Source organism: Rhineura floridana, chromosome 12 (genome assembly GCF_030035675.1).
Source record: "Rhineura floridana isolate rRhiFlo1 chromosome 12, rRhiFlo1.hap2, whole genome shotgun sequence".
Lineage (NCBI taxonomy): Eukaryota > Metazoa > Chordata > Lepidosauria > Squamata > Rhineuridae > Rhineura > Rhineura floridana.
In genome coordinates, this window is record NC_084491.1 from 4,909,237 (window position 1) to 4,924,250 (window position 15,014).

Consider the following 15,014-nt stretch of genomic DNA (forward strand, 5'->3'; position numbering starts at 1 on the left):
CCACCCCACTAAAAACAAGCAGAATATTATGGTCCAGCTGCTTGGGAGAACAAGAATGTTTTTGCCTGACCCTTAAAAACAGATCGCAATGGGGCCAGTTGTGCCTCCTTGGGAAGAGCATCTCACCTTTGTACAGCAGTGGCTACATTCAAACCAAGCAGATATCGGAGTTTTCTATATACAAACAATAATGTCATAAATAAACAATGCCATACCATAAAAGAAAAACAGCCCTGCTGGGTCTGAAAAACAGCATCCAATTTACAGGTCTTAATTAGCCTCCAAAGGCCATGGTGTAAAAAAAAAAGTCGGTAAGGCTCAGTTCAAATAATCGAAGAATGGGACTTGCCTGATCTCACTTGGAATTAGGGTTGCCAAGTTCCTGGCCTGAGACTGATCCTGTATCTTTAGGAGAAGAGAAAGTCAGCCAAGTGCAGGTGTTCTTGCAACCCTGTAATGGGAAAAACCACAAGGTGGAATTCTCCCTTCCTCCTGCACAACTTTTAAAGATACACAAGACCACTTGGAGGCCGGGCCCGGCCTAACTGGGAATGTAGCGCTGAAAAGGCCCTGTTCTGGGTACCGCACGTAGAGTGGCTAGGGAGCCGGGAGAGAATTGCTTAGTGGGCCCAGAGCACCTTCCTGTTTCCCAGCTGCCATGGCTCTGCCTGCAGGTTTCTTCCCCTAGTTACCCCATGCCTGTCTACTATTGCAGTCTACTGAGAGTCAGTTGGCAGATGGAAAGATGGTAGACGAATCCCACAAGGAGGTTCCTCCAGAGCCGGAGCCACCCAACCCCTTCAGCCAGCTGACAGACCAAGAGCTGGAGGAGTACAAGAAAGAAGTGGAGAGGAAGAAACTGGGGCTTGACGGTAAATGTCATGGGACAGGGGCACGTGGCTTGGTTGCCACTGAGAACTAGAAACTTGAGCAAGCTGAAGGACTGCAGGTCTTGCTTCAGTATTAGTGGCTAACGTTCCTGGAAGAAATAAGGGCACCTACCCATTCTGGAGAGATTAACCTTGTGTCGTCAGCTGAGAGAGACAAAGCAGTTATTTATGGAGCATGGGGTCTAGACTAGAGAGTATTGCTGTTTTTAAGGAAGTTGTAGATGGTATGAAAGAGCCTAGGAATGGAAGAGAATTTTATTTGGTCTGCATTTTTAAGCAAACTGATCCCTGATCCGCTCTGCACCTTTCAGAACTGCTGGAGATCCCCACCTTCCTCTCCAACTCTAAACTTGGAGCTGAGAAGGTGAGGCAGGTATTGTCCTTGACCTCATACATGTGTGCAGCACAAGATCAGGAACAAGGTGGTGACCAGGGTTCTGGCAACCTTAGATTTCACCTTGGCTACCAAGGCCAGGCAAGCACTTGGTACCCTTGTGCTTGTAGCAAATCATCTGGAGCAAGTCATGAATGCTTCTTTTGGACTCCCTGGTGTGACGGAATTGAAGACCTGCTTCTGCTTGCAAAGGAGCCAGGTCACCTGATAGTCACCTTCAGGTCAGGTGCGGGGGGGGGATGATCTGTGTCCAACTTTTTAATAACAGACAAGGAAAAAGACACCAAGGAAAAAGAAACTAAGTGCACAGTTATAAGATGGGGGATACTTAGCTCAGCAATACTGTATGTACGAAGGATCTTGGAACTGTTAAACACAAGCTGAATATGAGCCAATAGTGCAATGTGGCTGCAAAAAAGGCAAATGTTGTTTTAGGCTGCATTAACAGAAGTATAGTTTCCAAATCATGTGAAGAATTAGTTCCCCTCTATTTGGCAATGGATAGACCTCATTTTGAGTACTGCATCCAATTCTGGACACTGCACTTTAAGAAGGATGCAGACAAACTGGTTCAGAGCAGTGGACTGGAACCAAAGCCCTATGAGGAGGGACTGAAAGAACTGGGCATGTTTAGCCTTGTGAAGACTGGGGGGGGGATATGACAGCAGTCTTCAAGTACTTGAAAGGTTGTCACACAGAGGAGGGCCGGGATCTCTTCTTGATGATCCCAGAGTGCGGGACACAGAATAATAGGTTCAAGTTACAGGAAGCCAGATTTTGACTGAACATCAGGAAAAATTTCCCAACTGTTAGAGTGGTACAACAATGGAACCAATGACCTAGGGAGGTGGTGGGCTCTTCAACACTGGAGGCATCCAAGAGGCAGTTGGATTCCTGCATTGAGCAGTGGTTGGACTCAGTGGCCTCATAGGCCCCTTCCAACTCTATGATTCTATGATGGAAGGGGTCTATAAGGCCATCGAGTCCAACCCCCTGCTCAATGCAGGATCTCCCCTCCTCCTCTTCTCAAGGCTAAACATGCCCTATTCTTTCAATCTCTCCTTATAGGGCCTATTGGCCCCTTCCAACTCTACTGTTCTATCATTCTGTGAAGGGGATTTGTCTCATCCTTGTGGGCATCTGATCATTAGGAGCCACATTCTTTCCTTTGTTTTACCCCATCTCCTCCCAGGTGAGAAGGACACTGGCCTTGAGGAAGAGATGACTTCCCCTTTGGAATCTACTGTTGATCCCACAGCACAGAGCCCAACAAAACCTCCACTAAAAAGCCCACCCCTTTCACCCTCCAAGTCTTCAGAAGGTAAGGCAAGCCTTTGTAGGGCTCCAAGAATCCAAGCATCTCCTTCTTCACATCATGCAGTGTTAGTATTTGGAACTCACTGCCACAAGATGAGGTGATGGCTGCTGGCTTAGATGCTTTTATCAGGATCAGGAACATATCATGGGGTGGATAAGGGGGGGGTCTATCCATGGATGTCAGCTACAGTGGCAGCTCAATGCAACCTGTGTATGCAGAGATAATTGGAAGTTTTGGTTGTGGGGAACAAACCACAGGATTGTCCTTGACCTCATATATGTTTGCAGCACAAGATCAGAAACAAGGGGGTGACCAGGGTTCTGGCAACCTTAAAATTTCACCTTGGCTACCAAGGCCAGCCACTCCACGTTGCTCTGCAGCCATGTATAACAGAGCCTCTTGCAGGGCCTTCCTCCTTGCACGGGGCCCTCTTGCGGAGGGGGCGCCAGCTTGCATCCAAGAAGTGACAAAAGAGAGTGCTTAACTCTTCACTGCTAGTTGCTTTCCCCTGAATCCACTCCTCCTTCCCCAGCTGCTCTTTTAAAACACACCCACAGAGTTCCAGGCCCATTATTATTAGTGATTTGTTTAAAACATGTCAGTATTTAAAATCTCAGGGTGGTGCAGCCAAGCAACAAATTAAATTACAAAATCCACAGCAGGAAACAAATCAAGAAAAAAGATCAGCGGTTAAAAGCCTAGCATGAGGTTGGCAAATGCTTGGGTGGACAAATGAACATAAAATAAGCCCTAACGATGCCACAGGTGGTGGCTGTCTTACCTAGGGGGAGGTGATTCCAAAGGCTGGGGGCAGAAAAAGCCCACCCGCTGGTTGTCACAGCATACCTCTGTGCAGGTAGCTAGCCCAGGGGAAAGCCGCCTGCAGGGGAGAGTTACTCCCTGCCTTTTCTCCCTCTCCCTGCTTCCATGCAACTCATACTCTCCTAGAGCCTGACCCATAGCCCCATGGAAAGGACTGTTGGGGTGGTGTTACACCAGGAGATCATGGAATGGTGGGACTGGGAAACACTCTATGGCTGAGGTGTGTCATTGTGGCTTCTTATGGCTGAGGTGTGTTGTTGTGTTGTGGGTTTTTTTTCCTATTGTCATTTGTGCCTCGTTGCGTTTGGTGTGCTTCTCTCCACAATGTCTCCTTTCTCTTTCCATGTGTTGCTTTCATCAAAGGAGTTGCCTCTGGTTCTGAATACTTGTCACTTTAGTAAGTATAGAGAGGTTGTTTTCTCAATTTTCAGCTACCCCCATGGGGGAGGGAGGGGTACTTCAGCCCTACTTCATTTCAGCATCTCAGGACTGAACAACTCTCTCTCTCTCTCTTATGATCTCTCTTTCATTTCTGGAGCTGTAAATGTGTGGGCAAGGTGAACTCAATCGTGTGACAGCAAGAGGGCCCACAGTTCAGTGGCAGAGCACCTGCTTTTAGAGCAGGGAGTTTCAGGATCAACCTCTGACAGCTCCATTTGGAAAAGGTGTGGGCTAGGAAAGATCTCAGCCAGAGTCACTGGAAAGCCATTGTTGGAGCTGACGGTGGCTACGGCAGGGATGGAGACCTGCGGGGGCCCTCAAGATGTTGTTGGCCTCCAACTCCCATTATCCCTGGCTGTTGCCCATTATGGCTTCCAGGGCTGCTGGCAGCTGAGAGTCCAGCGACATTTGGAGGGCCACCCCTGCCCTAGATGGAATAGCCTGACTTGAGTTGCTTCCACACAAAAGCCCTTTAGCGCTGCTGAGGCATTGCTTTTCCTCAACTAGCTGGAAGTGGGATTAAAAAACAGAGCGTTCACACCAGCACTTAGAACCAGCAGCAGCGCAACATGCTCTACTAGCGATGCTTTTTCCAAGCTCCTCCTGCAACACTTGTTTATTTTATAGAAAATATTTTTAGCCTCATCACGGGTACAATAATATAAATGAAAACCAACCAATGCAATCATAAACAGAAAAATATAAAAGGACCAGATGAAATGACAACAGGGAGCAACCTAAACCTGCCAGAGGCCTGATGGAACAGATGCGTTTTCAGTTGGCACTAAAACGCATCCGCACTGGTGCCAATCCCATTTTAAGGGAGAAGGTGTTCCACAATTGTGTGTTCACATCCCTAGCAGCATTATTTTTAAGAGTTTCCTCACTGCAGGTTCAGTCTCTTGTTGCTTCCTGATGGAAGGACTGGGGATTAGTGATGAGCAGCCTGTGAATTGCCACTTGAATAGCCTCTCTCAGTTGCCCCAGTGTCAGGGGAGGGATAGGACTGCAGCCTAAATTGGTATTGAACAGAACTGAGCATTGGCCTTTGCTGCAGCTCTCCTCATTATTAAGACTTTTCCAAATGGATTGATTGGAGCAGCTGCCGGCCCTGGAACAGTGTAAAAATCACTGTGTAATTGTGGAGGGTCCCCTGCATCATTTTCAATATGCTTATTAGAACAGTTCTTTCTACAATTTATTTATAAACTAGGGGCTTTGCCCCTGCACGCTTTGCGCTCCAGCCCCCCCCCCGGCTCTCAACCCCCTCATGGGTCTCCCAAACACACAGACGGGCTCCCAAACATATATATACACACACACACCCAAACACATACACACACACAACCCAGGCAACTCCCAAAATGCCCCCCCAGGCATTGCCGCCACCTCGTTTAGGCAGCTTACTGGCCTCCCACCTGCCCAGGCAGCTGACACCACCCCACCTCAAACTGCTTACCTGCTTCCGGCATTGCCGCTGCCCCCCTTGCCTGCCCCCCCACCTGCCATCCTTGCTTCCCTCACCTTGCTTGCTTGCTGTTCTACCACCATGCCCCATCCGCATGAGTGACGGCGTGACAGCTTACAAAAATATTATATAGTTAGATAGAAATATCTGCATACTGTTATTCATTTTTAAAAAATCAAAGCAGTTTACAAAAAAATCATACATATATGCACAATAAAAACCATATAAAACTAAAATGAGAAATCATTGACTATTACAGAAATATGTTTTCTTAATTGCCTGCGTAAGTTTAGTTGCATAGAAAAGTTTTCAGCAGACATTTAAAAGTCAAGAGAGAAGGTTCTTGCTGAATGTCTGTCAGCAGAGCATTCCACAGGACTGAGCCAATGACACTAAAGACTCAGTTTCTTCTTGTTGTCAAATGAGCCTCACCAACTTGGGGGATGACCAATGATCCCTCCTGCCGGTGGTCTCAGCGATCGAGATGCGATATATCCCAATGTATTTTTGTTGACATACTGTAAATATTTAGTGTAACATGTACTATATAAGACAGGGGTTCCCAACCTGTGGTCCATGGACCACTGGTGGTCAAGAGCTTCATTCAGGTGATCTGCAGCATGTCTGCAAAAATATAATTAAAAATTGTACAGCATCTAGCACAGCAGATTAGAGTTGCTACAAGAGGCAGGAAGAATGATTAAGTGGTCCACCAAGACCTTCAACGATTTTCAAGCGGTCCATGCAGGAACAAAGTTTGGGAACCACTGATATAAGATATACAAGAGCTGATCTAGCATAGAAGCTAGGAGACCCAAGTACAGATCATGAAGCCCCTTCTTCAAATCTCAGATCTGCTGGAAACTCGCTAAGTGCCTATAGGCAAACTACCACCTCTAAGCCTCCACCCTATCCCATCTGCAATATACTAACCAACTTCACAGGATTGTTTTAAGGATTGCAGATTATGTGTATATATAGCAGTTAGAACACTTTAAAGCTCCATGTTTAACATCTATATGCTGTTATATGAAGCAACTGGAGGGGGGCTTCATCAGGAGATTTAGAGAGATAACAGCCATGTCTGTCTCTCTGTATTAGGCATGGGGAATCTTTGGCCCTCCGGTTGTTGCTGAACTACAACTCCCATCATCCCCTGCCGTGCTTGCTAGGGTTGATGGGAGCTGTAGTTCAGTAACATCTGGAGGGCTGAAGGTTCCCCACACCTACTCTATTTCATCTGAATCAGGAGAGGTTGTGCTGGAGGCTATGGTATGCTGGAAGAAGGCCAAGAAATGGAGGCAGGTTCTTGAAAAAGGCTTTGTGGGTCAGGGTTCCTGGATCAGAGAAATGAGTAAATGGCCTGTTCTGAACCAGGTAGCACTCACCCTAAAAGAACAGGTGTGCAGCCTGGGGGTGTTCGTATATTCCATGTGACCTAGGAGTGCCTACGCTTATGCCCAGCACTGGCTGGTTCACCAGCTACCACCATTCGTAGACCAGGACAACCCAGCTACTGTAATTCATGCTCTCATAACCTCCTGGTTGGAGTACTGCAATGAGCTGTACACAGGGCTTCCTGTGAAAATGTTATCTAATAGCACAGCCTTATTACTAAGCCCCCCAAGAGTTACTAGCCTGCAAAAATTTTTACTGGCTTGCTTTTTACTCATCAGAGGGACACACAATCTTTACCCATACATCTGTAGCCAGAAGCACAGTGGGCTCACAAAGGAGAAATAGTGTTTCCTTTCCGGTCTGCTGCGTTTGTAAACTGGCTCCAGAGGAAGTGAAACCCCTTCCTCCGAGGCCAGTGCAAAAGCCAAGGACGCTGACAAACAAGAAACAGAGCATTTTGCCCCTCCACCAGCCCTCACTCACCTGGTTGCCAATGGTTTTAACTGACTGTATATAAGTCGCTCTAGGAACATTTTTGACTAAAGAGCGAGGCACAATGCTCTAAAATCGGATTGCTGCAACGAGCTGCACACAGGGTTTCCTGATCTGGAAGCTTCAGGTGGCACAGAATGCTGCTGCCCACATGCTGTGTGGCGCAGGAAGATGGGATCTTATTAGGCCGATCCTGAAAAGCACCGCTCTGCCTGCCAGTGAACTGCCAGGCCCAATTCAAGATGTTGCCACTAGCGTACAAAGACCTGAACAGCTTAGGACCAAAATGCATAAAGCTTCCCCGGTACCAGACAACCCCAGTTCTGCAGTCTGCGGGCAAGGCCCAGCTTATTGCGCCCTTGTGGAATGTGGCCCAAGAGGTCACCCCTAAGAGACAGGGCCTTCTCAGTGGCAACACTCCTGCTGTGGAACTCCCCTCTCAGACAGCTCAGATTGCTTCCCCACCCCCACCCTCACCCCACCCCACTACATGCATTCAGGCATCAGCTTAAGGCCTTTGGAGCATAAACAGGAGAGGCACCACCTGTATAATGTTATTTTGATTATTGTCATATGTTGTAGTTTGCATGCTGGTTCTACTTTTGCTTTTAGTGTTGTGTTTTTATTGTTAGCCACCTAACAGTAAGAATACATACATGCATATATACATAATATGGTAAGTAAGCCCTGTTATTTGCTGGTGTTTGTTTTACTTGCTTATTTTTTGTGTGTTCTAGATGTGCATTATTATTTCACCCCAATGTGCTTCCAAGAGCCTTGGGGAGGCATACGTGTTTCTTTCCCCCTCTCTTTTCCTATCCGACAACCCCATGAGGTAGATTAGGATGAGAGACAGTGACAGGCCCAAGGTCACCCAGCAACCTTCCTGGCTGAGCAGGGATTTGATGACGGGCTTCTCCTGCCTGCATCCTGCACTTGAGCCACTGTATTGCATTACTCCCAGTGAAATCCACGACTGCAGTAGTACATTTTCAGATCTCATTTCTTTCTCTTTTGGGAAGGTGGGAAGAAGGCCGTTAGTGGCCAGGTACCTGCTGAAGCTGACCAGAAGGCAGATCCAGAAACAGTGGTGGTGAACGGAAAAGATGGCGATCAAGACGTAGAGGAACTCAGCAAAGGGATTAGCCAGATGACCACCAGTGAAGACACTGACGCCCCTAAGGACAAAACTGAGTTGGTCACCAGCGGGCCGGTGTCTCCAGAAGGCTCACCGTCCAAGTCTCCTTCCAAGAAGAAGAAGAAATTCCGGGCCCCATCCTTTCTGAAAAAGAGCAAAAAGAAAGAGAAGATAGAGTCTTGAGGTCCCTTCTTGCCTCTTCTCCCCACTGCTGCGCCTCTTCCTCCTCCTCCTCTTTCCTTCCACTGCTCCCTCTGCTCGTGCCACAACAGGGGAAGCTTCTCCTTACAATGGCATCTCTTTGGACAGCAACAAAGAGAGGCTGAGGGCCCCAGAATGGTTTTTTTCCCCTTGTGGAATTTGCTTGAGAAGATGAGGAATGCTTTCTGGGAATTTGCAAGATAACCCTCTTCCCTGAACCTGCCACTAATTCCCATCAATCCAAGGATATAGCCCAGCCGGCGAAATATATTTTACCATGTTAAATGTTCCATATGGGCAGAGAAGTTGGTGCGCATCACTTCCTGTCTGCCCCTTCCAAGGAGCCGCAGCGCGAAGGTCGCAAGCCGGTTCCGGCCCATGCTTGAGAGTTTCCTGTGGACTGCTTTGTAGTGCACAGGGGTCACTTTTAGAAACAATGTTGTGCACTGGATGAGTGCAGATCCCCTGCTGAAGCAGAAAGGGGGACTGGTCTGGCTTTTTGATGCTTGATAAATTGCATGATTAATCTCTGATGGAAATTTTTCTCAATCTCAAAGCAGACAGGCTGTTCCCGCTGCAGAGTAGCTCTTGGAGAAGCTGTGAGATTTCTTGGGCGCATACCTGACACAAGGACCAATCAAGCACCATGAAGCTCCTTTCCTTAGAAAAGAATGACCGTAAATGTCTTTGGGTAGATGGGTGTTGTAATATAAGGACCGGCTCCTCCTCTGTCAGTGGATCACTATACCCACAGCCCTACCAGGTGGAGCGAGATTTGAGTGGACCCACTAGGGTGGCAAAGGGGAAGTGAACACATCTGACCCCTGGGGCACAATCCTATGAGGAGTTCTCCTTCAGCATTGAAATGACTGCAAGGTGCACAAGAGAATGGTGAGCCTCTGGCACATCTCCCATTCTTTTTGATGAGCCTTGTGCAGGAGAACTTCTCAAAGGGTTCTGCCATGTATTATTGAGTACCGGGGATGCCCCTTTGAATTTCTGCCCCAGTCTTGGGGCAACCCTGGTTTTCAACTCTGTTCGTGATCCAGCCTAACAAATGGAATTATTTTGTTTTGAGAACCATGTTGATTCTGGGTTAAAACCCTGCTTAGATTTTTGTGCAGTAATATCCACATGCTTTGCAAGCTCATGGTCCTGGATTCCATTTGAGGCATCTCAAGTGACAAAAGAGCATCAGGTAACAGGACTGGAAGAGGTTCTCTGCCTGATGAAGTCTCTGAGAGCCACCGCCAGTCGGAGTAGCTGATTCTTGGCCAGATGGATCAAGGACCTGACTTGGTATAAGGTAGCTTCATGTATTTATATGTCCACCAATGACCACCCAGCAGTCCATCTGCAGGTCTCCAAGAGATTTAGAAATGCTTCTGTGTTCTAGCTGCTGAGAAAATGCACGGCCCTCACCAAATGCAAGGGCAATAGAGGGAAAGAAATATGATTCCCAAAAGTTCCACTTGCATTGCATCAATGAAAATATATATCCACTTCAGCCACACAAGTGCTAGTCTGGTAGGGGTGACTACTGAGACACCAACAAACACTGCCAATAATATCAGTTGTGCAATAGCAATGAATAATGCACTACAATGGAGAGCTTAGGGGGGAAATCTCACTTAGTGATTTCAACACGCTTCAGTGTTTTCACAACCAATTATACAATTTGCTGCAACTGTAAATTGCTTTAAAGAGCTGTTTGGAATGGGGCACATATTCCACATAGAAATGGCCCTCTGCTGTGTTGCATTAACATTTAAAAGTGATAATGACCAAAAGCAATCTTAGCATCACATGTGAAAGGAAGATGCTTGGCTGGGACAGTGAAAGGGATTTCCATCTGATGTTAGTTGGAGATGCTATTGTGTTCCTTTTTTTTTAGTGGCTCTGGTGGGGCAGAGGCTAGGGTCCTGAGGCTGGCAGGAGACCCCTCAAGGAGGTCTGTGGAAGCTACACAAAACCTTCACACAAAAGCATCCTGTAGTCTCTGGCTACCCCTGCATAAGTGGGAATAATGAGATGCCCTCCACATATAGTCAGACTACAATTCCTATCATTCCTGCCTGTTGGCCATGCTTGCAGGGGGTGATGGGAGTTGTAGTCCAAAACATCTGGTTATGACTGCCTTTAGTCTTCCGGCAAAGCTAAACATTACAGGCACATGGTAATGAAGAATCTGCTTTTGGAGGGGTGATCAGGATTGAGGAAATGATGCTGGGGAGAAAGGAGAGGTGTTTAACACGTTATTTGCCAGTCAGTTCCCTGGTTCCAAATCCTAACCTCTACTCTTGGGAGTTAAAATTTGCTCTTGCCTCTGTTTTGGGACTCAGCAGGAAGAAAGCAGCATGATTTAAGAGGGATAAAAGAGGCAGACAGATATCTCAAGCCACTTCTCTGATCCTGATTGCCCCATCAAAAGCAGTTCTTTTGGTTTAAAAAGCACTGTTAGGATTACATTACACCCAAATTTAATCCTTGACTAGCACTGGGGTGAAACTTTGTGCAATTAGCAATTATGTGAACGGGTTGTGTGTGTGTGTGTGTGTTTTAAGTAAAGTTGTCTATTGCGGGGGGCGGCGGGAGAGGAACAATCCAGATCAGTACGCTTAGGGTGGTGGTAAAGGAGGCTTTAATCCACTGTCCCCCACTTTGATCCCACTCCAGACCAAGGGGGAGCATGTCTGTTATTTGCATTGGGAGAGGTACTCTCACAGGCGCTTTACATGACCAAGAGTTAGAAGGTGATTTTTTTTCAAGGTGGTATGTAGCTTGACTTACTTATACCAAGTCACCTGGCAGAGGCTCTTGACTGCACTCTCAGTTTGTATGCCTTGTCACAAGGGCTGGAGGAGAAATTCAGTTCAGTCTGTATTTAAAGGAGAATTATTTAATTTGCACTTCCTGAAACAACATGCAAACTGAAACGCAGCCATCCTCTGAAATTAGCACTAATCCGAATTTTGCAATGTAGTTCTCCAGCAAAGTGATGAGTACAAAACAAATGCATATGCTAAGGTAAGGTGTGCATAAAAAGTCATATATTAGTGAAAATAACAAACATGCATTATATTTGAGAAAATGTGCTTTGCAAAAATGTGTGCATTAGTCAAAACGGCATACAAAATGTGTGTATTAGAAGAAATTCACACTAAAGCGCTGATGGGTTTTCATGAGAGCTTTTATTTCCTGCTGTTTGCAGAGCAGAACTTCTGCTGTTTGCTATTTAATAAGACTTAATGGTGTTTTTTTGTTCTAGAGACTACGCTCACCACCCACCTGACAGCAGTGCTGTTTTATTAGCCATGCCCAGGGGTTTTACTGAGTGTCAGGCAAGACTGCCTCCTGCCTTACTCTGGAGTGCTAATGAAAATACAAATAGTCACCACAGATATTATCCTAATACTGAATTACGAAGTGAAATTACTCACGTGGAAAAGGAGGGCTTACTCCGTTGGACAACTCATGCCAAACACTGAAGCAACTTTTCCTATCCTGGTTGGGGCTGGTGGGATTGGTCCGAAACACAGAGGGTGGCAGGCTGGGGAAAACTGAGCCAGAGGAACTCACATTGGTCTGATCCAGCATGGCCTTTTTGATGTGCATATGCAAGGGACCTTCCTTCCAAGGAAATGTACTGCAATGTGAAAATGTATTTTGGCACAATCTACATCACATGCTCCTGCATAAGAGACACTGCCATGGGTAAGAGCTACTTCCACAAGAGTAGATCAGGTCTCAGGTCAATATACCCAGCAGCTAACACCTTCTAAAATGAAACATCTGAGCTGGAAAACATGTTTCTTTCATTCCATTCATTGGGTGGGGAGAGGGGATTGCATGTGCACACAGGAGGGGGGGTGTCCATTGGTGCATATTAATACATTTTGACAGTAAAATGGCCAAGCCCATTTCTTATTCACTGTAGGGGAGATTGTGTACCTCAAAAATTGTACTGGTGCTTTGCATAGAGAGGATAGTTTCTCTTACGAAAAGGACCAAATCTCTTTCCCCCCCCCCTTTCTCAATGGAAGAGAGCAAATAAATATTTTAGGACTGGAGATGTTCTGCAACTGCTACAGCAAAAGGCTTCTCTGGTTTTTGGTGCTTCCACAGACCAGCTAATTATGTTAAACAACATTCATTATATACATGGAGCGTAAATCGTATATTTAATGCAGGAGATTAGCAAGCTAGCTAAGTGTGGGTTGGATGGAACAATTATCAGGTGAATCCACAGTTGGCTACAGAATTGTTCTCAAAGAGAATGGTTCCTTTTCAACGGTTCCTTCTCAAACTGGGGGGAAGTCATGAGCAGAGTTCTGCAGGGCTCAGTCCTGGCCCAGTGCTCTTCAACATTTTTATTAATGACTTGGATGAGGAGGTGCAGGGAATGCTTATCAAATTTGCAGATGATACAAAATTGGGAGGGATAACTAATATCCCAGGAGACAAACAAATTCAAAGGGATCTTGATAGGCTGGAGCATTGGGCTAAAAACAACAGAATGAAATTTAACAGGGATAAGTGCAAAGTTCTACACCTAGGAAAAAGAAACCAAATTCACAGTTATAAGACGGGGGATACTTGGCTCAGCAATGCTACATGCGAGAAGGATCTTGGGATTGTTGTTGATCACGAGCTGAATGTGAGCCAATAGTGCAATGTGGCTGCAAAAAAAGGCAAATGCTGTTTTAGGCTGCATTAACAGACGTATAGTTTCCAAATTGTGTGAAGTATTAGTTCCCCTCTATTTGGCAATGGGCAGGCCTCATCCTGAGTACTGCATCCAGTTCTGGACACTGCACTTTAAGAAGGATGCAGACAAACTGGAACATGTTCAGAGAAGTGAACTGCAACCAAAGCCCTATGAGGAGGGACTGAAAGAAATGGGCCTGTTTAGCCTTGAGAAGGGAAGACTGAGGGGGCATATGATAGCAGTCTTCAAGTACTTGAAACATTGCCACACAGAGGAGGGCCAGGATCTCTTCTTGATCATCCCAGAGTGCAGGACACGGAACCATAGGCTCAAGTTACAGGAAGCCAGATTTCAACTGAACATCAGGAAAAACCTCCAAACTGTAAGAGCAGTATGACAATGGAACCAATGTCCTAGGGAAGTGGTGGGCTCTCCAACCCTGGAGGCATTCAAGAGACAGCTGGACAGCCACCTGTCAGGTTGGATTCCTGCATTTGAGCAGGGGGTTGGACTCGATGGCCTCATAGGATCCTTCCAACTCTAGGGTTCTGTGATTCATTTCAGGCAGGTTGGGGTGGATCTCCGTCTTGTTTCAGGCCACATTCCTATTTCTGGGCAGCTCAATAGTTCTACCTGCTATGGCCATGGTTTGATCCATGAAATGGGCTCCTGGCAGCAGGTGTGCATGTCAAAGACACACAACCCTTTACTTAATAAAAATAGGGAGGGGGAGAGGGAATTCTCTGGTTGCCATGAGTCAATAAGCAGCTATTTTAAGGCATATATATGCCACAACCAGTGCTCTCAAATACAATTTTGTTTTTGCAATGCTGTCTTGAATTTATGTATTGCTATATTTGTATCCCACCTTTCCACCAAATGGTGCTCAAAAGGCTGACCTTTAAACCTCCCTGGAAATCTTGCCTCTTCCTGCACTGAAATGGCACCTCCAAAAGTGAGATGCCAATTCAGGCCGTGGATAGGAAGAGTGACCAGTAGATTTTACCCATGGGGCAAAATCCAGCAGAAAATTCTCCTCTGCGTGCCACAGCTCAGTGGCAGAGCAGCTGCTTTTGTATACAGAAGGCCCCAGTTTCAGTCCCCAGCAGCATCTTCAGGCCGAGCTGGGAAAGGCTTCTGTCTGAAACCCAGGAGAGCGCTACCAGTCAGTAAACACATTACTGAGCCAGGTGGCCCATTGCCATTAATGGGAGCAACACTAGAGGGCAGCAGCGTCCTGGTGCAGTTCTAGTTCCTGTCACAGGCTTGAGTAGGAAAACTCCCTGATAGGTTGGACCTCATGTCAATTTGTCAGATTAAGGGAATCCTTTGCATTCTCTGCATCAGGTTCCAGAATGTCTCAGACCGGGCCATACGTATTGTCAGCCAGTGGCCTTTACATGCTGATAATGGCCTGACTAGCTGTTAATGGGTCTGCTGGCTCCTCTTCATCTTCAACATCATTGTTAAATAATGGAAAAGTGAATGCTACTTAGAGGCAAGCCAAGTGGGGTCTCCCCAAAATGGTTTCATGCTGTATGTGAAAGCGTGTATGTGCATATATATTCTGCAACTGATGCTCTAGCTAGCAAATGCTCTGGCAGTGTTGCAGCTGATTATGGGTTTGGCAGAAGCAGCTACACAGACAGAATCTGGAGGTCAATTGAGCCCGAAGCCAAGCAATGTGGATAAAGGTTCAAATCCTCTCCAGGAAGGCCAGTTGTAGTGAAATGGAGCAGGTCTT

The 15,014-nt window shown here is 46.5% G+C and overlaps 1 protein-coding gene across 3 annotated transcripts in view; it reads left to right on the forward strand.

The window, feature by feature from the left end:
• The window catches only part of ADD2 (adducin 2), a 93,171-nt gene that overhangs the window by 76,242 nt on the left and 1,915 nt on the right, over window positions 1–15,014 (forward strand). For 2 of the 3 annotated variants that reach the window (XM_061592306.1, XM_061592307.1), the window contains exons 13-15: window positions 716–872; window positions 2,477–2,605; window positions 8,246–9,380. In XM_061592306.1, coding sequence (XP_061448290.1) covers window positions 716–872; window positions 2,477–2,605; window positions 8,246–8,544 — 585 coding nt within the window. In that variant the 3' untranslated portion in view covers window positions 8,545–9,380. Of the gene's footprint in view, window positions 1–715; window positions 873–2,476; window positions 2,606–8,245; window positions 9,381–15,014 lie in introns of those variants that run through there. The other variant, XM_061592308.1, reaches the window with a different exon arrangement.